The 22,785-nt window shown below is 35.8% G+C and overlaps 1 protein-coding gene across 3 annotated transcripts; it reads left to right on the top strand.

The window, feature by feature from the left end:
- Positions 1-328: 328 nt before the first annotated feature.
- Positions 329-22,106, top strand: LOC142986319 (uncharacterized). Of its 3 annotated transcripts, none has more exons than XR_012960346.1 (8): positions 329-407; positions 11,659-12,173; positions 13,822-13,964; positions 15,138-15,728; positions 15,830-15,935; positions 16,096-16,215; positions 16,540-16,819; positions 19,182-22,106. XR_012960346.1 is itself a non-coding variant. In XM_076134767.1 (4 exons), the coding sequence occupies exons 2-4, from the start codon at positions 11,664-11,666 to the stop codon at positions 15,190-15,192; spliced, it is 708 nt and encodes a 235-aa protein (XP_075990882.1). In that variant the 5' UTR covers positions 329-407; positions 11,659-11,663; the 3' UTR covers positions 15,193-15,783. The 3 variants fall into 3 exon arrangements, 1 of the variants encoding a protein (XP_075990882.1); XR_012960345.1 differs by having other exon boundaries at positions 15,801-15,935; XM_076134767.1 differs by lacking the exons at positions 15,830-15,935; positions 16,096-16,215; positions 16,540-16,819; positions 19,182-22,106 and having other exon boundaries at positions 15,138-15,783.
- The last annotated feature ends 679 nt before the right edge of the window (positions 22,107-22,785 follow it).

Raw genomic sequence — 22,785 nt, 5'->3', positions numbered from 1 at the left:
AAGAATGAAATATATAAATAATTATAAAAGGAAAAATATGAAAGGAAAAAATATTTTTATAATATTATCTACAAAAGTACATCGCCCACACATTATTACCCTTATCACCTACCCCTCAAATGTTAAAAAACCCAAAACCAAACTATCAAATTAACAACCTCCTCATTTCCAAAGTCGGCTAAATCCCAGACGCCCTATGTACCAAAATAAAACTATAGGGTAGCAGGGAAGGGGTCGCTATCGATCATACCGGCGAGGTTAATACGCATGCGCGGGACCGGCGCCCGGCGTCCCGAATGCTGGGTACAAAGCAGTCTCCCGCCGTTCGCCCGGGCAAGCGAACGTCGCGTCCGCGTCTTTCGCGTAAATTCTTTGAGCATCCATAGCTGTATCCAGGAGATAACCAGGTGAATATTAAATATATATTATTTAAATTTGTATGCTTGTGAGATTTTTGCTAGTGTGTGCTGTGCGTTTTGCGTCTCCAACTACTTTTGTTTCTTTGTGTTTGTGTTAGACGCCGTCTTCAAGACGCGTGGTTGCTTTGTTCAACAAGTATTCGTTTGTCCACTTCTTTAAGTCGTGAGACGTTTTTCGTTTGTTTTTTACCGAAATTTGTGATACTTTGTTATAAATCGATATGGAGTCCATCTTGGTTCGATGGGAGGGATGCATCATGGGTGCATTGACACAAAATGGCGGACATAAATAAATATATAAACTTGCCTTTGAATATGGAGTTGATAATAGTGCTAATAGTTTCTTATTGGATTGCAATAGTTTATAATAATAGTATTATAAACAGTGGCTAGATTGAAAAAGTTTTTTTTTCTTTTCTTTAATTTTTGCGCCCATGACTTATAATTGATATTTTTCTTTCTTATTAAAATATTAATATTTAAATAATTATGACGAAATGAAATGTTTTTAAAATGTTATTGTTAAATAACAAAAAAAATACTAGTAATTGTTTTATTTTGGATAAAAAATTATAGTGTTTTAAATAAATATTTTGTGAGTTGGCTTATCAATGCTGGTTGGATACGCAAAACAGGGTTTGGTTGTTATCACCCTTGCGAGGGGTGAAATGTGCAAGGGATGTTTGTAAGGGAAGCTTGCGAGGGGAGCGCGAGATGCTGTGCAATGGGGATCTGCACTTGGTTATTTCGTAGAAGTATTTTTTTCTTAAAATATTGCCGTTGGAGAACAATCCTTTAAATATTTGTGGGTAAATTCTGTTTGTATCATATTGTAATTTATTTATTATTCATGGGTGTTGATAAAACAAAATGGAGGAATAACCAATGGAGTGACGCCATGACAGTATGGTGGCGCATGGGAAGATGGAAGCTGATTGTAAAATGTATTTTCAATAATTTAATATTTTAAATTTGTTTGTTATTTATTGGTAGTAAAAGAGTTAGTTGAAAGGATAACATCCATCTTTTGTATTTCTCGATTTGAAATTTATTTAAAAACAAATTGCTTTTTTTGTAATAGTAAAAGGGTTAACAAAAGAGATAGCTTTTCTTATATACTAGGGCCATACTTGCCTTTTCTCCTTTTGCGAAAATTTTAAATACATAAAAAAAAAAGTTTTACATACTTTGAGTTCATTATTATGTTAAATAATAATATCATTTAAAAGCTAGCTTATACAAAATCATTTCTTTGTATTTAAAAAATACTTAAATTAAATGATTTTAATAATAATTAAATTAAATCATCATCACATAAATTGGATGATAAAGTAGATAAATATTTTGAAGATTTAAAACTTTATTTCAATCAAATTTATCAATTTAGGCCGGGATACGACAGTACAATCAGCTTCCTCTTTCTTTAGCGTCTTGTATGCTATTGATAAACCTAGTGTCAAAGCTGTTTAGAGCCTATTACTTACACCTTATAGTAATACTCCAAACAAAAAAGTACCTCCAGTTTATTATAATTTCAATCGTGATAGCGCTCTTACATCTTTGACGCAAGGATATTTTTCAGAGTACCAATTGGTCTCTGTATAAAATTGTGTAAGATCCAATTATCGTCATTATAATAATTTCTAAAAAGGTTATATTTTTACTTGATTTATTTCATAAAGATTAAGCAGACTAAACGATCTTCACAAAATTTATTTGAAACGCGCGTTTAAAAATACAATTTCATTAAATAGGTAATTTTTAATACCTTAAGTCTAAGCTGTAGGCGGCTTCAAAAACTAAAACATCTATATGATTTTTCAAAAAATAGTCTCGTCGACGACAATAATATTTTCCGTTTTATATTCTTGTATTAATTTATTAGTAACATATCATTCTAAACAATATTATTAACTTCAAAGCTCGGCGCTTGTTTGGAAAACGGGGTTCGCATAGCACGTGGCAATGGGCGTTAGTGGCGCGCATGCGAAGTACGAAGCGCAATCAATTACCATATATGGTAATGCGGCAGAAGGGGGCGGCGCCATGGGGTTCGCATGGCACGCCTTCGTTTAATACCGCTACCCGCCGCTTGGGGCGTTGGCGCTGCGTCTACAGCGCGCGCAGCGTTTTGTTGCATCGACATATTGGCTTTGCCCGGGGCTTCACCCGCGTTATCGATTTCCTGGGGTAATAGATGTACTTATGTGTTCATTCTGGTTATTTACTAGCGAATTGCATCGAAGTCGTTTTGGTACGATTAAGTAATAAACATTCTTATTCGTGATAATAGTAAGAGGAGTAAATTAAGCTTTCGATGTTTTACAATATATCTTGGGAATTAATGCCTTTAAAACTTTACATCCATATTAATTCCCAAAAAGTTTTTAAAACCTGTATCTAGATGAAAATCCAAATTTTGTAGTCATTCATGGTTACCCTAATCAAATGAGTAGCTTTGAAAAAAGTAACAAAAAGTACCACTCATTAAAAATAGCAGAAGCTGCCATATGTCTATGGTTTTAAAAAATAAAATTGGTAGTCTTAATAAAAAGCTTAAGCTTAAGTGGGAATATGAAACCGCATATTGGTATCTGATATGAGCGTCTCAGTTTCGGAGGGCACGTTAAAAGTCGATTTTGGTTGCAATTTATTAAGATAACAGTCGTAAAGCCAACGTCCTTTCAAGCGGCTTTAACAATTTTGACACTAGATAGACTTGACTTACCATACGATAAAATAAGAAATCCAAATATTATGGTATGGTTTTTTATATACAAAAGCAAACGAAAGAAATAACGTTCCTGTCAAAGTTGCCTACTCGAAGAATTAGTACCCAGATTTACTGCACGACCATTGACTAAAATTAAAAAACTTTAATCGTCATGTTACAACATTTAAAGATGTAATACAGAAAAAAATTAAAAGTATTGGATAGACCTCGTTTCATCGAACCTGAAACCCATTAAATGCGCCTCTTTAATTCAATAAAAACTAAACTATGCGCAAAATTTCAGATGATTTTTACTACTACTTTCCAAACTTTATTTGAGTAAAACTCAAATCTTCTAAACGTACTATAATTCACGATACAAAAAATATCTCTTTAAACAGATGACGATATTTAACGCCGATGCGGAGATATTTTATGTTGTATTTAAATTATATTTATATTGAAATATTTTTTGTTTGAGCATTATATGTAGAATTATTCATAAACACACAATAAACCTATTTTAGGAAAAAAACTACGAAAATATGTTTTCTCTTTTTCCTTTCGCTAAGGAGTGAAAGAAACAAAATATCTTATCAGCCTTTCATAACTTCATATATTTTTATGAATATAGCGGTTAGATTTTAAACGTAAATTTTAAAAATGTTAAATTTTAAACACAAAAATTATTAACAGAAAAGATAATAAAAGAAACGCATGATAATTTATCAAATAGTAAAAACTATATTATTGTAATTAAGCTGAAACCAGCATAGTATATTGACACTTGGATCTGACGCAGTTTTAAGATATTTTATATGTTTTACAGGTTTCATATTGATATTTCCCTAGGTTTTTTGGAAAATATATTTTGAAAGTTTTTAAACTATTGCGGCTTGTTCACATAATACTAAGATCCACAATGAGTGCTATGCGGAAAAGACAATGCCCATGAAAGCATGGAGCGCCGTTTACAGTTACGTCAAATTAAAACTTGATTTTAACGATATAGGGTTCATTAATATCAAATAAGCCTGTAGACGTCCACTGTTGGGCATAGGCTTCCACTAACTATGTCCACAACGTCCGGTCTAGCGCTGCCCGCTTCCATCGGCTTCCCGCGACTTTTACTAAATCATCGGTATTTGCGACTTTTACTAAATCATCGATATTTGATTACCCCAATATTATTTTTTGAGTGAAACTCCCATTTATTGACTTCCGCTTCTGTAACATCTCATTATCACAGAATTTACATTTATAAGAACCAAGAATAATTGGTTTTATTTAGTCTTAAATTCAATCCCCCGTTCTAAAACGTACATTCTGTTTGTCAGACTACGCCGACAAAAATTTTGAAAATAATCATAATATTACGTACAGGATGCCAATTTAAAAAAAAAAATTTGAAAAGTTTACGATATCTTTTTTATTACACATTATTGTTTATCTTTTGAATTACACGTGTGACATAAATGTGTCCATTCACTTAAAAGACTTTATTTATTAAAAAATAACCACTCTATCTAAACCTCCAGTTAATGTTCACATTGATTGTTATCTACTCGTAACTGAATATCCTTAACTACCGTAGCTTTCTTGTTATTGGTTTATCGAAAATGAGGCAAAAAATATTATTCTGAGAGATTTACGTACATATCTAATTGATAACAGGCTTAATATTAAGCCACTCCTTTTGCACATGGGTAGAGACCAATGACCAGTAACTCGATTCTCTATCACTATCATCTTTGGACAATCGGCTAGCTATAGATAAATTTTGTATGAAAATCTGATCAGCGCCTCTAACGGGCACTGTAGGAACAATTTTGGCAGAACATTTTGAATGCCAAACTCTCGATACTCGACAGTGCCGACTGTAGAGAATTGCGTTAGAGTTCAGAGTAGAGTCGCAGTGTCTGCTCCCTGACGCAGATAGGCACGTTGACTTGACCGGTGGTTTTAGTCGGTAGATCCAGCTCATCCGCTGGGAGTCCGACATACGTCCCCGTTCAGAACGAATGGGGATTCGATGCATCAAGCATTTCCACCAAGAACAAAAAAAAACAATAAAGCAGCGTAATTCTCAAAACTAGAAGCGCAAAACTTTCTGCTTATGTCTTTGATAAAAAAGTTGCACTCATAGGTCGGTAAACGATTAAGATTCGTATCGGAATGATGGCTCCCTGTAACCTCTTTCATGTCCCTCGGTTACCGTGGAAACCATTTGTCAACAAGCGGTTAGCGCAGTGTCGCGTAGCTGTAGCCGCTTCCGATCCGCTTACGTTACGTGGACGACTGTTTGACGGCAAGAAGAAAGACAAAACTATGACGATCTCTTTCCGATACGTCTGCTGTGACTTTAAAGCTACCCTAGGCGCGGTCGGTCCATAGACGGGTGGCCGCATAGTGGTATTTGAACTGAACATCTCCGTGCTTCAGAGTACACGCTAATAGTCGGTCCGGTTGTTGTAAATTAAGATAACAGTCGTTAAGCCATGCCAAAGCCTTTCTTTGCTTTGCTTTGAACAACTATAACTCTAGGTTGACCACTAACCATACGATAAAATAAAATGAAAATAGAAACAACTAAGTTTAGAGTTTTTGATAAACTAATCCCCATAGAAGATGAAATAGGGGTTCAAAATATATATGAGATGAGATCAGCGAGTTCATTTGTTTTTGGAGCTAGAAGCCTGTAACTTTGGGTTTAGGACATTGAGTAATAAAAAATAAGGTGTCCTTTCATATTCACGCCCTGAGGTATTAAGGTAGGACACAAAAATGTATAAGGGAGCACTTTCATTCTTGGATTGTGAACATTTGGCTTGTTCTTTGAGGGGAAATAAATAATCAGGACATTTGCGCATTTTTTTAGAAGATTAAGCTGTCATTTTAAGCCCATTGGATCTCCCAACCACTTAAAATAACAATTTTACTGTTAGGGAAGTTGAAGAAACGAGATAATTTTTTGACCAGATCATCACTTACGTATATATCAGCCCCTCTTTAGGAGAATTATAACATGTCTTATGATATATCACTGACTAAATTCTTACGCTAACTTTAAATAAATATTTGGTTACTCTTTGTTACCGTTTATTTTAATGTATAAGTATGTATCATCATCATCATATCAAGACAACTGCTAGTAGGTTCGTGTCTCGGAAGAAGTAAAGCTTGTTCATAGTCGTTTTGCTTTTCCGTGTCTCGAATCTATTAGTGCTATAACCATCAACACCTGAGGAAGAACGAAGACAAATTATGTACTTAGTATTAAAGATTGTATCAACTTTGTGTGTATCGATTTTTTTGTGTTGAAATAAAAGTATTTTTTGCATTAGTGGTAACATATTACTCGCCAAGCTTTTAAGCTCGTGGCTTAGTAAACAACAGCCCCACGGATCGATCTCTGAGGTTAAGCTACGCTTGCTGAGGTTGTTCTGTGGATGGGTGACCATCTTATACATATCGAGTTCCTCCGTGTTTCGGAAGGCACGTTAAATTGTGGGTCCCGGCTGTCATTTTCGATGATCTTTGACAGTCGTTAACAGTAGTCAGAAGCTTGAAAGTCTGACAACCAGTCAAGTTAGTCTTACCGAAAGGTATCGTGTTATGACCCAAGTAACTGGGTTGTGGAGGTCAGATAGGCAGTCGCTCTATCTAAAACACTGGTATCCAGCTGCATCCGGTGAGACTGGAAGCAGACGGCAACATAGTTTGGAACAAAGGCTAAGCTAATATATATTAAGCTTTTAAGCTTGTTGGCGAGAATTGACGATCATATGTAGCAGTCGATGTATCTGCTGCTGGGTATTCTGCCGGGGACCAGAACTGACCATATATCTCTGTTCCCGGGCAGTATATCCAGGAGCAGTTTACACTACCAACATTAGTCGAAGAACGAAGAAATACGATGTAATGCGGCTTCAATGAAAATGAATGTGTATTTTAGATTTTGTGTGTATGCAGGTGATGCTGTATCGATGTATCTGCTACTGTACACAGACGAGAACTGGATCTGTATATGACTATCATCTAGGACTCGTCTGTTTAACCAGAAGCAGTTTACACTACCAACATTTGCAGAAGAACGAAGAAACACAATGTAATGCGGCCTTAATGAAAATTTTGTGTGTGTATTTTAGATTAGCTGACCCGCGCAACTTCGCTTGCGTCACATGAGAGAGAATGGGTTATAATTTTCCCCGTTTTTGTAAAATTTTTCGTTGCTACTCTGCCCCTAATGGTCATAGCGTAATGTTATAGGCTATCCAAAAGTTAAAAAAAAATTCAATTCAAACGAGTAGTTCCTGAGATTAGCGCGTTCAAACAAACAAACTTTTCAGCTTTATAATCTAATATATAAAATCCTTGCGTCACAGTTTTCGTTGCCATACTCCTCCGAAACGGCTTGACCGATTTTGATGAAATTTCGTGAGCATATTGAGTAGGTCTGAGAATCGGCCAACATCTATTTTTCATACCCCTAAATGACACCTTTTTTATTTATATGGCAAAAAAACGTTTGCCGGGTCAGCTAGTATTAGTATAGATTTTGTATGTATGCAGGTGATGCTGTATCGATGTATCTGCTACTGTACACAGACGAGAACTAGATCTGTATTTGACTATCATCTAGGACTCGTCTGTTTAACCAGAAGCAGTTTACACTACCAACATTTGCAGAAGAACGAAGAAACATTATGTAATGCGGCTTCAATGAAAATGAATGTGTATATTAGATTTTGTATGTACGTAGGTGATGCTGTATCGATGTATCTGCTACGGGGACCTTAGCTGAGAAAAAGATGTGTCTATCATCTCGATCTCAGCCAAGCTCCCGAAGTGGTTTACACTACCAACACTAGTAGAAGACGAAGAAACACGAAGTACTGTGGCTTCAAAGAAAATTATGTACTTATGTGTATTTTTGATATTGTATCGTAGGTAATGCCGTCGTATTGACACATCTGCTGACTGGGTCAAACGCTTGAGTTAGTACTGATATCGCAACTGAAGTGTTTGAGTCAGTTTCAGTAGTAGTCGTCACCCGCATCTGAACGAGAACGAAGAAACCTCACGACCTGCAAATTCATTTAAGAAGTTTACAAGATATACCATTAATTAGTTTACATGTTACTAGAATGTTTCAGTCATACTATACAATAGCCAGCTTTACACACACACTCTATCGCACGTTCTTAGGAGCGTACAGGATTACCCGCGGAAAAGCAGCGCGGTCTTCGCTCGCGATTTTCTTCGCGGGCTTGAATGATGAGCGCGGCGCGTGGTCTTTCCTTTGCACACCCTTTATACGCGCTCTGTCACGCGCGATTGTTGTTTCATGCGCGATAGAGTGTGTGTGTAAAGGTGGCTATTGCCTAGATATTGTATAACCGGATAACATTCTTACTGTTCTCATATACAATAATTTTATTTGTCATTTTAATTACTGATACAGGCAATGCGTAGTGTGGCACTATCAGTAATTAGTTTCTACCTTTTGCTATTAACATAAAAACATCTTAATAATTTAGTGTCTAGATTCTCTCTCTCTCTCTTCCATGATATGAATCCCATATGGTAGTGTGGTCAACCTTCCTGTAGCTCGATTCTCACTATCGACTACCGACAACCGGCTAGCTAGTATAATATTAAGAAGCCCGCAGGGCACCTCGAGGCGAGGTGACGGGGAGTAGCGACCCCGCGGTACCTGAGTGCTCCAGGGGGAAGTCACCCTTCCTCATCTCCGGCTTGCCTTAGTTGGCTGGTCGGAGTAAAAACTGACGAGGAAGCGGTCCCCCGCCTCTGGCCTGCCTTTATTGGCCGTCCAGAGTGGAGTCGCAAGAGCAGAGCTCCCACTCTGTTCGGAGGACAGATGTTAAGCTTAAGGTGGCCAGTGATGCCTGACCCTCAGACCGCATCAACTGAGCTTGACTTGAAGCGAGGCATCTTCGTCCTTCAGCCGCACACGTCCCTGATACCCCTTGTTGCATTTCGAGCGACTATTTTAGGGTCTACAGTTCGTGAGTTGGCAAGTCTCCACCTGCAATTTTAAAGTCATTATATTGTCAAAAGCAGGTGTCATTGGCCCCGTACATCCCAGATAGAGAGACAGCTTTTCCCGTTAGTGTGGTCACAGTTCTAAGCAAACCCGTGATTGTCTTTGTCAGGAATCATCCCTGGATTGTGTCACCATACATTTTTGAAATATTATCACCGCACACCCGAAGTATTAGACAGAGTTGAATGAATACACCGATGTTTCACCATTAACTATGTCCGTTATATACGACGAGCCTTTTACCATTTATCAGGCTTGTTACCTAGCTACTATTAAGACAAATACTTACTGTCCTACAATAATAACATAAACTCTGATTAGTAATACAGTGTTTTGTCTGTTTCATTTATATACAGTTTCAAATCTGATAGAAAGTGACTCACAACCGAACTAATCAGTATATTATCGTGTTAACTTGGATTAGTATAGTGTTTTGTCTCTTTTCCACACGGGTAGTTTATGTCTTGACTGATAGTGCTTTTAATTTAAATTAATCGGTGCTTTAATTACGTTAATTTCGAAATTAACATATTCGTAAACGTAATATTTGAGTGTTTATCAAATATACCATACGAAGTAACAGTATAGATAATATTTGTACACAACACCATTAAATGTTAATGGCATTTGGTAGGAGGGTACAGCGAGCTTCTGCGTCACGCCTTTTTTAGTCTCGCTATCCACCGCCAGGGGCGCTGTTATCGCTTTGTAAATGGGGTATCATGAGAAATTAACGTTATAATTTTTTCTATGAAATAACTTCATCATACATTTTCACGGTGAATTAAATATAATAATATTTTATTGCTTGTAATCTTTAAAATCGACAACGATCGTGGCGTAGTGGGTTGTGACGCTCGAATAAACAAAAATATTTAAACATTGCTGGTCTTCGATTTATCTTTTTAAAGCAGCATGGGGAAACTAATGTTAAAAGTAGCCTTTTTGTTTTTTAAGAAAATATATTTTTTTAATTAAATGGGCTTATTTCTTTCGGACAAATCTTCGGAAAATATCATTCCGATTGTAACTAAGTATAAATACCTAACTACGAGGTGAAAGCGACGATTAATTTATAAAATTTATGTTTTTAAAGATAACTTACTTCAACCGACTTCATTCGCGAGAAAGGGTTTCGTGGGGAAAAGTATTTTACGTATTAAATCAGGCTATGAACTATGTGGGTATCTAATATTATCAAAATCTATAATGCAGTTAATGATTACGCAATGAACATCCATCCAAACGTCAAACTTTTTGTATTTAAAATATAATAGGGTCCGCTTCGTCCGCGTGGAAACTGTTATTGTGCAAATCTCGATCCCTCGGGAAGTCCGGGATAAAAAGTAGCCTATGTGTTATCTTCAGTCAGTCTTCAGTCAAATTACATACGTCTTACATCGTAATCCAGCTACCTATATACCAAATTTCATCGTTATCGGTTCAGTGGTATTTGCGTGAAAGAGTAACAAACATCCATACATACATACCGACATATTCACAAACTTTCGCATTTATAATATCAGTAGGAAGTATCACAAGTACGATTTTCGGAGCCGCGGACTGCAAGCAAGGGGTAAGAAAGGGATAGTAGTAATAAAATACTGTGATACGATAAAGGATTCCAAACTTGTTCTGAGAAAGAGACAAGGCTATGAAGTATGTATAGCGCTATCCTTTTCTAACGGTCAACTTAACAATGTTTAAAAAGGTTCATATTATTAAATACAGGGCTAAATTTCTATATTCACATTGGAAATTAGTTTGACCTAAGTGTAATCTCAAAGTAAAGCAAATTTAAATAAATATTGTTGCAAATTCATGTTTTTTCGTAATTCTAAGCACGTTTCGTTTTAGGGGTGGGCAAGTTAAGTTAAATAGGAAGGGCCGGAGGGAGGAGTTAGAGAAAAAACAAAATGGCGCCAATTACGGTTGGCTTTTGTTCATATTCTTTATTTTGTGCTACACCTAATTATGCTGGTTAATTGTTGAAAAGACTGGCCGTATAGAGTTTTATTGTCTCTGCCTACTTCTTTAAGAAAAAGAGTGAGATTATTAATAAGTGAATATGAAAAAAGTGACCGTGTAATTAAGCTGGATTTCATTTAATATAATAATAGTAATGACTGTTTAAAATTTGCCAATTTTTGACAACTAAGAAAAAAATTAGACATTTTGATTTATCGTAGAGGTATCTAAACTTTTTAGGGTTCCCTACCTAAAAGGTAAAAACGGGTAACTATTATATAATAAAGCTACTAAGCCTTCACTGTCTGTCCGTTTGTCACTAGGCTCTATCTCATAAACCGTAAGCTGAAATTTACTAAATAATTGCGCATCTTAGTATAATTATGTGTCCAAGTCGTAGTTTAAGAACGTTCCATATTTTTTTAACTAGATATTAATTCTTCTTAAAGAATGTCACTAATATACGTTTTTTTAACAATATATTGTTACAGACAACATGTCTAAAGCAAAGACGGAAAGTAGAATAGGAACTACTGCTTCACCAGAAGCATGCTACGACCTGACTGCCAGCGAAGACGAAGACGCCGGCGGTAACGCAGAGGGAGTGGCACCACAGAATAATGTGCCCGCAAATAATCAGCCCGGTAATAATGTGCCGGTTAATAATCAACCGGAAAATAATCAACCGGAAAATAATCAACCGTTAAATAACGGAACGGCTAATAATCAGCCGGCTAATAATCAGCCGGCTAATAATCAGCCGGATAATAATCAGCCGGCTAATAATCAACCGGCCAATAACGAACCGGTTAATAACCAACCGGCTAATAATGATGCTGCAGCCCCCCAAAATAAGCCTGCAGCAGGAGCACAAGAAGGAGGAGCAAGTAATAGTAAGCCGAGGCGGCGAAGACCGAAGATATTTGGAGAATGTGGCATAGAAATGCGTGACTATAACTCTGATGATAGTGCGGGAGAATTGGTCAGCGGGGAGGACATGAAATTGGTGAGCACAAATTGCTTTTTTTTGTTTTCTTTTAGTGGCGATCCTGGCCTAATTACGACAATTATAGTGTTTTATGGGGGAAATTCCCCCGTGCTCATAATCATATTATTCTCAATTGAAACTGATACGATAATTTTGTAATATTGTCTACTTATTGACAAAAAGTAAGCTAATGTTTGTCTCTGGGCCTTCTTATTGATGTATTTGCTTTCAATGAATAACGGTTTGCTGGTTTCGATATTGAAGCGTAACAGACAGACTATTGCTTTAATAATATTTTGCATGGACTGATCTCTATTCATAGTAATATTTTTTTTTGCTTCAATACAATTGCTTTTTAAAATTGTATGCGTAGCGTTTTGGTGTCCACTGACTTCAAGTACCAAAATAATACGCAAAAAAATTACATTACTTGTACTGCATGTTATGGACAGCAGAAAACTTCCCCTAAATAACCTGGTGGTGGGTTTGAATTTAACATCCTACACAGGTCAAATATTTGCGTGATGAACACGAGTATCCGTTTCGAGTTTTATGTTATTTTTTTATCAGCAGGCTTATCACGTATCTCAGTTGACAACTAGTGTACGATTATGGTCACTATTCAGTACATCGCTGCTTTGACGTAACGTGTTTATCACTGTAATAGAAAGGAGAAAAAAATGTACAACATAGTGTATTTCAAATAGGTGTCAACTGAGATACGTGATAGGCCCCCTGTATATATTTCGAAGTGTATATTATGTTATGTTTATCGATTGTATATATACAGGTATATATGTATGTATATATATGGTACAAGCTCAGCTTAGGGAATTAGCTGGCTTACTAAACGGCGTTTTTAAGTGAAGCTTTAGATTTTTATTTATATTGTTTATTACAAATCGGCGTATGATCACGCCAATTGAAATTTAAAGGCTTGATTTTGAAATCATTTTGATGAAACTAAATCGTCGGTAGTAAGCCAGCAGATGACCGTGCGCGTATTGTACAAAGGTAACTTATTTAATAATAAATGGTGCATAAGAGTCTTGGGTACGACTTTAAGACTTTGCCGTATCCAGGCCATTGTACCTAGAGTAAATTGGCACAGCACAACAATGGGTTGGATAGTTTGAAAACTTCGTTGTTTGCCGTCGCCACAAGCACAGCGGCAAACATATATTATTTACTAACTATAAAATTATAATATAAAGAATATAACTATAAATATTTTGATGTATCAGTTTCATTGCATTCATGCTGTTTCTATAGAGACACTGTCAACGTTGATTGTAATCAGTAGCGCGTATTTTGCACTACTATCGATAAAATGTTGTATCAGGCGTTGATCATTCATCAACGCCTCTAGCGGGCGCCCTTGGAACTATTTTTACAGTACATTTTAAATGTCAAAATAACTTTTTGATACTACCGTCTGTATAGAAGCGTAGCTCTGTGCCTAAAGTGAATACAAAATGCAAAATTTTGTACGAAACTCTGATCACCGCCTCTAGCGGGCTGCGTAAGAACTATTTTGTCAGTACATTTTAAATGTTAAACTCTCGATATTCGACACTACCAACTGTAGAGGATTGCGCTACTGATCAACGACGTTTATTAATAAAACAGTTATATTACTTGAACTAATATTGTTTGTACATTACAGTCCAAGGATACCTATTTCGAGCTAACTGATCTCGAAATCATTGGTGTGGGACGGCTTGTAGTGCGCCGTAATAGGAAGAGGCCCACTACAGGAATATCTAAAAATGATATGATTTACGTCATCGCAGAACGGTCCAAGACCAAGTAAGTGTAAAAGTCGTCGTGATCGATTTCCAAGGCAGGCAAAGTGTTATTGGTTTTTTAAACTTCTGTTAGCGTATATTTGAATATCAATAGCCTGATTTTTTTATAACTTGCCCGTTAAAAAACACCCTATTGCATTGCAAACGTGGGTGTATTTCACACACTTTTGCCTGTACCTTCGAGTGTATGACCTGATATTATATTATTATGTACATATTGTATACTATTTATTTTAAAAACATTACGCACCTTTACACACACACTCTATCGCGCGTTCTTAGGAGCGTACAGGATAACGCACAGGAAAGATGGCGCGCTCTTCACTCGCAATTTTCTTCGCGGGCTTGACCGATGCGGCGCGCGGTTTGTCCTTTCTCCTTGCACACCATTTCAACGCGCGCTCTTTCACGCGCGATTTTTGTATTGTGCGCGATAGAATATGTGTGTAAAGGGGGCCAATGGTGCATTATACTAAAGGAGGCGACATACTCGTCGTGTCCAGTGACTGTACCTAGAGTATATTTGGCACGGTCTGTTTTGGATTTGATCGTATTTTCAAGTCCTTAGACACCCGTGCCACAAGCAAATTTTAATAATAATTGGGTATTTGACTCAATACTACTCTTCATGAAATATCAGACACTTTAGTTACAGAAATACAGTGTAGTGACGTCACAGTTTAGTATTTTCGTTGGTATCAAAAGCCTAATAAAATGATTTAGTCTGTCATTAGTAATGATTATAATTTCAACATTATTTATGAAAAAAATGCCTAAGCATTTTAAATGAACCCTTTACAAGTAGGTACAAGTTTAATATTTTTTTGTTTAACCAGTCAACTACCCAATTAATTGCAGAAAATCGTAACCTATTCTTGAAAGAATCGTTGTTATACTACAACAGCCGCTTTTCTTCAATAATAATTGATAATGTTTGGGTGCTCACAGCCTTTTGCGCTCACCGGTCGGTTAACGATTTGTGAGTTAAGCAACCATTGGCGAGCGTATTCAAAAGATGGGTGACCGCCTAGTGGTATTTTTCGGTGAACGGTCGGTCCCGGCCGTTGTCGAAATAGATAACAGTCGTTCATGGCCAAGGCCTTTCGGGTACAACAACTTTGACACTAGCCATACGAAAAAAGTACCTATTAATTTAAACTGTTTTCTGTTTTAGGCGCAGTCATCCACGCGCAGCGAATCAGCGCATCGACGACTCTGATTCAGATTAAAATTAATTATAAAAATATTTATCAAAGCCACAGCCAGTCAACGTTATTATATTAATAATTAATCATAATCCTTTATTCTTAAGGCGCTAATAGCTACCTGCGCTCACCGGTCGGCAAACGATCTGTGGGCAACAATAGGTCATTCTTTAAATAGGTGACCGCTTAGTCGTAAGCTGAGCGTCTCCGTGCTTCGGAGGGCACGTGAAGTTGTCAATTAACCATGTCAATGGCCCTTAGGGCGGTTTGAGCGACTTTGACGCAAGGTTGACGACAAACCATAGGCTAAAATAAAATATGATATCCTTTTTCTATCTGTGTAGTACGCTTGTATCCATCCATTTTTGAGTATAGGCCTCTCTCTCGCCTTAGTATGGTGCTGCGCTTGTATCATCTATAGCGGTCCTACACAGAACTTATCTTTAGAATGTAGAAAATGAGGCCAATTACAATTAATGATGTGCTAATATTCGATGAAGACTTATAATTATAATAACATAATAATCACTTAATAAAATATATCGTCTCCGTGCAAACTGGTAAGGATAACTTTTCATCTTTTTATTTTTAACCTGACTGCTGTATACATTAAAAATCTTTTTATATTTTAGGGCAATAAAATATCTACTGGTCTCTAAAGTTTAAGGCTTAAGACCCTGCAGAAGCTTGAAATGATACAGCGGCAAATTTCATTGAAACCAGCCAACTGTGTGGGACTTTTGCTTACAGTGTCTATCATTGCACAGGTACGCTTTTTATTCCATTACTCACATAACCTAGTGGGACCTACACGACCAGTGATACTTAAACTGCTTTAATAATGATCATAATAATAATATAATACGTTATGGTTTTTTTATCGATACTAACATAAATGAAAGATATTAATAGGTTTTGATTTTACAGGATCAAAGCCCTAAGGACTGACACTCGCATTGTATTGAATAGAAGATTACAAAAGTTAACCCGAAGTGACGTCACACTTATCCGAGTTGGGTTATTGAAACGCCAACTTAAACGTCATAGGTAAGCAACATATTATTGCTTGCGATTAGTAATATAATTTTCCACTTTAATACCGATACTATTTGAAATTTCATAAACTATCATTTGTAAGGCTGTAGGAACTGTAAAGATAACAAATACTATATATTTTATTTTATGTAAATGAGTAAGGAACATACTACTTTAGTATTACTACTAAATTCTAATTTTATAATGCCACGGGTCTCAAACGCGATTGAATATTAAAGGTTAGGATACCTTATTTGTTCACCGAGTTTGAAAACTATTTGTTCGCGAGAGTTTAAAAACGTTAAAAAATTCTAATTTATCTGTATTTGTCCTCAGACCGCTCCAAAGACTACTTAAGGGCAAGGGCCGCTACTGCAAAAGACCCACAAGCCTGAAGTCTACCCACCGTCTAAGGATGTAGTATGCGCTCATCCACTTCTTACCCCCGGTTTCTGACTACATTTAGCGGTAGTTTATCTATTCAATAGCGTTTAACACTAAACGCTTTTGAACAGATAAATACTTAATGTACTAATTGTACCTTACAAACCGGGGGTAAGTCCTCAACATCATGTAGGGGTTGACGGGACGTCACAGTGCAACGACTGAAGTCATAGTAAGTAGATGTCATTTTACTACCTTGATTGCAATATACATGCTTCCTATTATGACTTATATTGTTGACATATACAACGTGTCCCAAAACTCAACGTCAAAACGAAAACCTGAGCTAGGCCGAGTTGTGTTGGCTCTCAAAAAATAATTAAAAAAAATCTATCTCGTGTAGTTTAAAAATGACAACCATTTTTGTAAAATTGCCACCCTCTGATGAGTTTAGTCTACTGTGGCAACAAATGACTTCTTTTCTAGTTCTTTTTTTATGTGGAGTATTCTTAAGTAACGCTCCAACAAAATTCAATTCATTATTTGCACCCAACTTCATTGGAATATCAGAAAATATCCCTTTTATGGCGAATTATGCCGTGAAAATAATTTCATCACTCAACTTTGACAGTCTGTCCTGAAAAATAATTGTACTACGCTTTTTCGGCATGTACCTTAAAAAGTTGGCGCATTTAATGAGCTTTTGAAAATGGTATAACACTTACTAAATTATTTCATAGACGATGAGAGAATAAAAAAAATCTTAAGATAGTCGGTATTTAACGTATTATTAGTTCGTCATAAAACTTTCTCAAAATTATTCTAATGTCATCTAAGCGTTCTGTGAGGTGTAATTAAAGAGAAGTAATGTTTAATTATTGACGATTGAGAAAAGGTTCATTTAAATAATCATTAGATTTTTAATAATAATTGATCTTTATTTAAACAATCCCAAATACAATAAATGTCACTAACACCATGAATGTAGCGTCACTATCCGTCCCACTCTTAAATTTCTTCGTCGCTTTATGTGACTGCCGCCCAAGAGGTCTCGGGTTCGAATCCTGGGTCGAGCCAAAAAGTAATTTTAGAGATTTTATGTTAAAAAATTCTCAGAGATTGCCCGCAGGTAGGAAGTTGAGGTAAGGGACCTCCGTGCCTCGGAGAGCACGTAAAGCCGTCGGTCCTGCGCCTGACCTCTCTCTGGTCGTGACGGTTTAGCCGTCCCACCAGACTATGAGAGTGTACCTGTGCACACACTTGGCCACTATAAACAAAAATCTGAACTGTTGGCTGGTTTCAATGAAACTGACCACCGTATCCAAAATCTACCAGGACAACATCATCACAGAACACTTAGATGACATTAGAATAATTTTGAGAAAGTTTTATGACGAACTAATAATACGTTAAATACCGACTATCTTAAGATTTTTTTTTTATTTTCTCATCGTCTATGAAATAATTTAGTAAGTGTTATACCATTTTCAAAAGCTCATTAAATGCGCCAACTTTTTAAGGTACATGCCGAAAAAGCGTAGTACAATTATTTTTCAGGACAGACTGTCAAAGTTGAGTGATGAAATTATTTTCACGGCATAATTCGCCATAAAAGGGATATTTTCTGATATTCCAATGAAGTTGGGTGCAAATAATGAATTGAATTTTGTTGGAGCGTTACTTAAGAATACTCCACATAAAAAAAGAACTAGAAAAGAAGTCATTTGTTGCCACAGTAGACTAAACTCATCAGAGGGTGGCAATTTTACAAAAATGGTTGTCATTTTTAAACTACACGAGATAGATTTTTTTTAATTATTTTTTGAGAGCCAACACAACTCGGCCTAGCTCAGGTTTTCGTTTTGACGTTGAGTTTTGGGACACGTTGTATGTGTACAAGCTTTTACCCGCGACTTCGTCCGCCACCTGAATTTTCCCATGGAAATGCATCACTTTCCGGGGTAATAAATACCCTATGTCCTTTCTCGGGTATCAAAATATCTCCATACTAAATTTCATCCAAATTGGTTCAGTAGTTTAGGCGTGATTGAGTAGCAGACAGACAGACAGACAGAGTTACTTTTGCATTTATAATATTAGTATGGATTATATAACTGCCTATATTTAGGTTATAATATGCGTGATATTATATATATGCGTGATATTAGATAACAATGGTGCATTGAAAGGGTGCGACTAACAATTTAGTCGTGATCAACTTCGTGTACCTAGAGCAAATGGGCACGGTGAATTTGTGGAATGGATACTTTTGTCCATTACATATTAAACCGTAGCCACAAGCAAACAAACAAACGTAATGTTGTGCATGTTGTTGTGTGTTAATTTATTTATTTAGAAGTATGTTAATCAGTTATTTGGTTAGTACAAGCTCTACTTAGTTTGAAATCAAATGACTGTGTGTAAGTTGTCCAATAATTTTATTATTAAACTAGAGCTTGTACTATGGTAACCAAATAACTGATAAACATATTTATATGTATACTTCTAAATACACACTTATATAGGTAAATTGATGACCAATATTATCACAATAAGTAACATTGTATTAAAATATTATTTTAATTTAATTTCAGGAAAGGCTGCCTCTACCGACGATTCTTTGGAGCTGTCAACTACGGGTGATCTTCAAGACAATACTTAAAGCGATGTCAGCACGGAGATCATATATATTTCAAATATGTTAGGTTAGCGAAACGAAATACATATGTGTACGGTAAATTTAAAGCCAAGTACACAAGGCTACACTGGTCTTTGATAGTCAAAGATTTTAATCTTACAATTTTAATTTCGTACGAAGCCGAGTCACCGATATACGTCCCACGGCAGCATATAATACAGGAATAAAAATTTCTTTTCACCATTAATTTTGTGTTAATTATGGCAAACCTACATCAAAAATCTTTGTTTATTTGAATTCTATAAATGGCGAAATGTGTCTCGTATCTATTTAAATTTTTTAACCACGTTTTGTTACCACAATTAAGGAAAATAAATATTTATTCTTTTCTTATTCTATTTGAGTATTGAAGACTTGTGAAGCTTTCTAGTTATTCAAGAATTGTCGTTATTATGACATTCAATTTAGAAAATATGACGTAGGTAGGTTGTAAGCTCCATTAGCCATCTTTACACACACACTCTATCGCGCATGTAACAACAATCGAGCGTGAAACAGCGAGCGTTTTAAGGGCGTGCAGGGGGAAAGGAAGACCACGCGCCGCGATCATCTGTCAAGCTCGCGAAGAAAATCGCGAGCGAAGAGCGCGCAGGTTTCCTGCTTGTAATCCTGTACGCTCCTACGAACGTGCGATAGAGTGTATGTGTAAATCTGGCTTATATATTATGTAGTTTGACGTAACTGGCTAGGGCTTATATATTGGAACATGGTAGATGGTAGTGGTAGAAATATTTATGATCTAATGCGCTATAATGTTTATATACTTTTTTAAATTTAATATTTTTGTTAACCATTAGAGCGATTCTCTACACACGGTTCTGACGAGCATCGAGAATTTGACGTTTGAAATGTACTACAAAAAAAGTTCCTTCGTAGCCCGCTAGAGGCGCTGCTGAATCGCTTTTCATACAAAATTTCTCGATAGTTAGTCGATAGTCCAGAGTGGTACAGAATTACGCTACTGCTCTAAAAGTTTTTAAATTATATTATTACACTAATTGAAAACTGTTGATTTCTGACAATAAGTTGATAATTTTTAAGTTAATAGCAAAAAGACTTACGAAGTAATTTTGCTTTTTAAGAAAAATATTTTAAAACTTTATTTTAGCTCATCGCTGGTTCTATCTGTGATTAATTTTCTAAGTATTTTTGTATAAGAACTGTTTAGTCACATTTTGTATATGGTGGCCTATATACCATCGTTTATTAAGAATAATACGTGTAATATTTAATCATATTAGGTATACCCAGTATATATAACTGTGGTCTAGAGTAAGAATAGCATTTCAATATAACTAATTCAATTTAAGACTTATTGGTGTCTATTTAAATAATGTTTAATGTAGTTTTACTCCAAAGTTCATATTTGTGGTATCATATACTTTAATTATTTTGAGAAAACCCTTTATATTTCTATCAATTTACAAAACTCGAGCTTCCTATTCTAATTGTTTTATTCTTTGTACTATAAGTTACAAATTAACGTGAATGAGGAAGTATAGGTCCCTCCCCTTTTTGAATTATGTATAAGTAATTACCTCTTAATATTATTATAAGTACTTATTCTTCATATCACATTTACACATTGGGGTGTTTTACTGCCAATCAAAGCATGATACGTTTAAACGGCCTTTTCATATGGAAATTGGAGACATAATGGCGTCACGAGCCTTTGTATTTTTCGTTTAGATTTAATATTATATCTAAAATTCAAATTTTAACACAAGATTTCGTTTACTTTCTGTGCTTAGAACGTTCGTTTTTTTTTAAATGACTGTCTCATTATTCGGCGAGGGTCTTCTCCCAGACGGGATGGGTTATTCCTTACATTATTAATACTAGTTTTATTTAACTAAACCAGTATAATACCCTAACGTATTATTAATATATTTTTAAAAGACGTTGGCCGTCTTGAGCTCCTTTCAAACCAGTTCTTTTAAATAAAATTAAGAGTGAAGAGTAAAGACTGGGGTTTTAAAATTAATCTAGAAAGTACTGTATCGAGCAGGGTGTCTGGCAACAGGGATGTTTAGGAATTCAAAATTGTATAAGTAAATGGATTGTGATTAAAATCGGCTTGTGTAGGTGCTTGGTTTCGAGTGTCTGACATTTGAATGAAATAAAATTAAGCTAGGACACTAGTCAATTGTGGCAACTTTACTTTTTATTTTAAAATTATTTTGTTTACATTATGCAATAAAACGGTTTCGTATAACCTAGGTAACTGGGTTGTGGAGGTCGGCAGTCGCTCCATGTAAAACACTAGTATCCAGCTGCACCCGATGAGACTGGAAGCCGACTCCAACATAGTTTAGAAGAAAAGCTAGGTTGATGATGATATTGTGGAAAACACGAATACACATTTTACGAAGTGCCTGACGACTGCCTTCAGGTTACAGTCACCACTCGCAGGCTGATTGAATCTCCAATCAAATTAAATTTTCTTTACAACAATGTTAAGTTGATTAAAACAATTTGGATTTTGACTTAATTTAATAACCATCCTTTTATTTAAAGACCTTGATGAGGTAAAGATGCCACGATTGACTTGTTTTTCGAGTCGCTTGGGTTTAAGACGCGGTGTAGAATTTAAGAGAGTAGGTATGAATATTTGGTGCAAAATTTAATTATGTCCTAAAATGTTAATCTTTTCTTATTGTTTTATTAGTCCTAAGATGATTTGACATTTATTTATTATCTACTGTTTTATTATATGTATAGATTTTGTTTTCGAACGTCTTAAGTTTATTGATTTGTTATCAAATATTTCAATGTATTAGTAAAATAACCGTGTCATGTAATCTTCGAATTTTTTGGTGAAATAAATGAATGTTTGTGTCAATATGTCTTTATTTTATTAAACCCCCACTACAATATTTAGGAGAAATGTTCTAGTCTTAAAACTTAGAGAGCCTCCGAATGCACGATTTATCTCAATTACAATGAACTAGCTTTTACCCGCGACTTCGTCCGCCACCCGAATTTCCCCATGGAAATGCGTCATTTTCCCGAGGTAAAAAGTAGCCTATATCCTTTCTCGGGTATCAAAATATCTCCATACCAAATTTCATGCAAATTGATTCAGTAGTTTAGGCGTGATTGAGTAACAGACAGACAGTTACTTTCGCATTTATAATATTAGTATGTGTATTTCTGGAAGACAGTTGAGTAGCTGTAATAAACAGGCCATGGTTAGCTGCATATACTTGCGAGTCACTAATGTACAAAATTACAAATCTTGAATAGAATATCAGAACTTTCCATATAAGGCTTGCCACTAAGCTCTTGGACTATATATTAATACTCTCTATGGGGGACACTAAAACCCCTTCCCGAAGGAAGGTCAGAAAATTTTATTAGGTATATTTAATTTCTCAATGATCTTATAAGTAGCCTGGAGTTGGGTACCAATATGATAAAATTAGATTAGGCTTACTTCTTATAAGATAGGACGTATTATGTACCTATTTACACCAATAAGAGGGACACCACAACACAAA

Source organism: Anticarsia gemmatalis, chromosome Z (genome assembly GCF_050436995.1).
Source record: "Anticarsia gemmatalis isolate Benzon Research Colony breed Stoneville strain chromosome Z, ilAntGemm2 primary, whole genome shotgun sequence".
Classification (NCBI taxonomy): domain Eukaryota; kingdom Metazoa; phylum Arthropoda; class Insecta; order Lepidoptera; family Erebidae; genus Anticarsia; species Anticarsia gemmatalis.
This window is presented reverse-complemented; position numbering and strand designations above follow the sequence as displayed.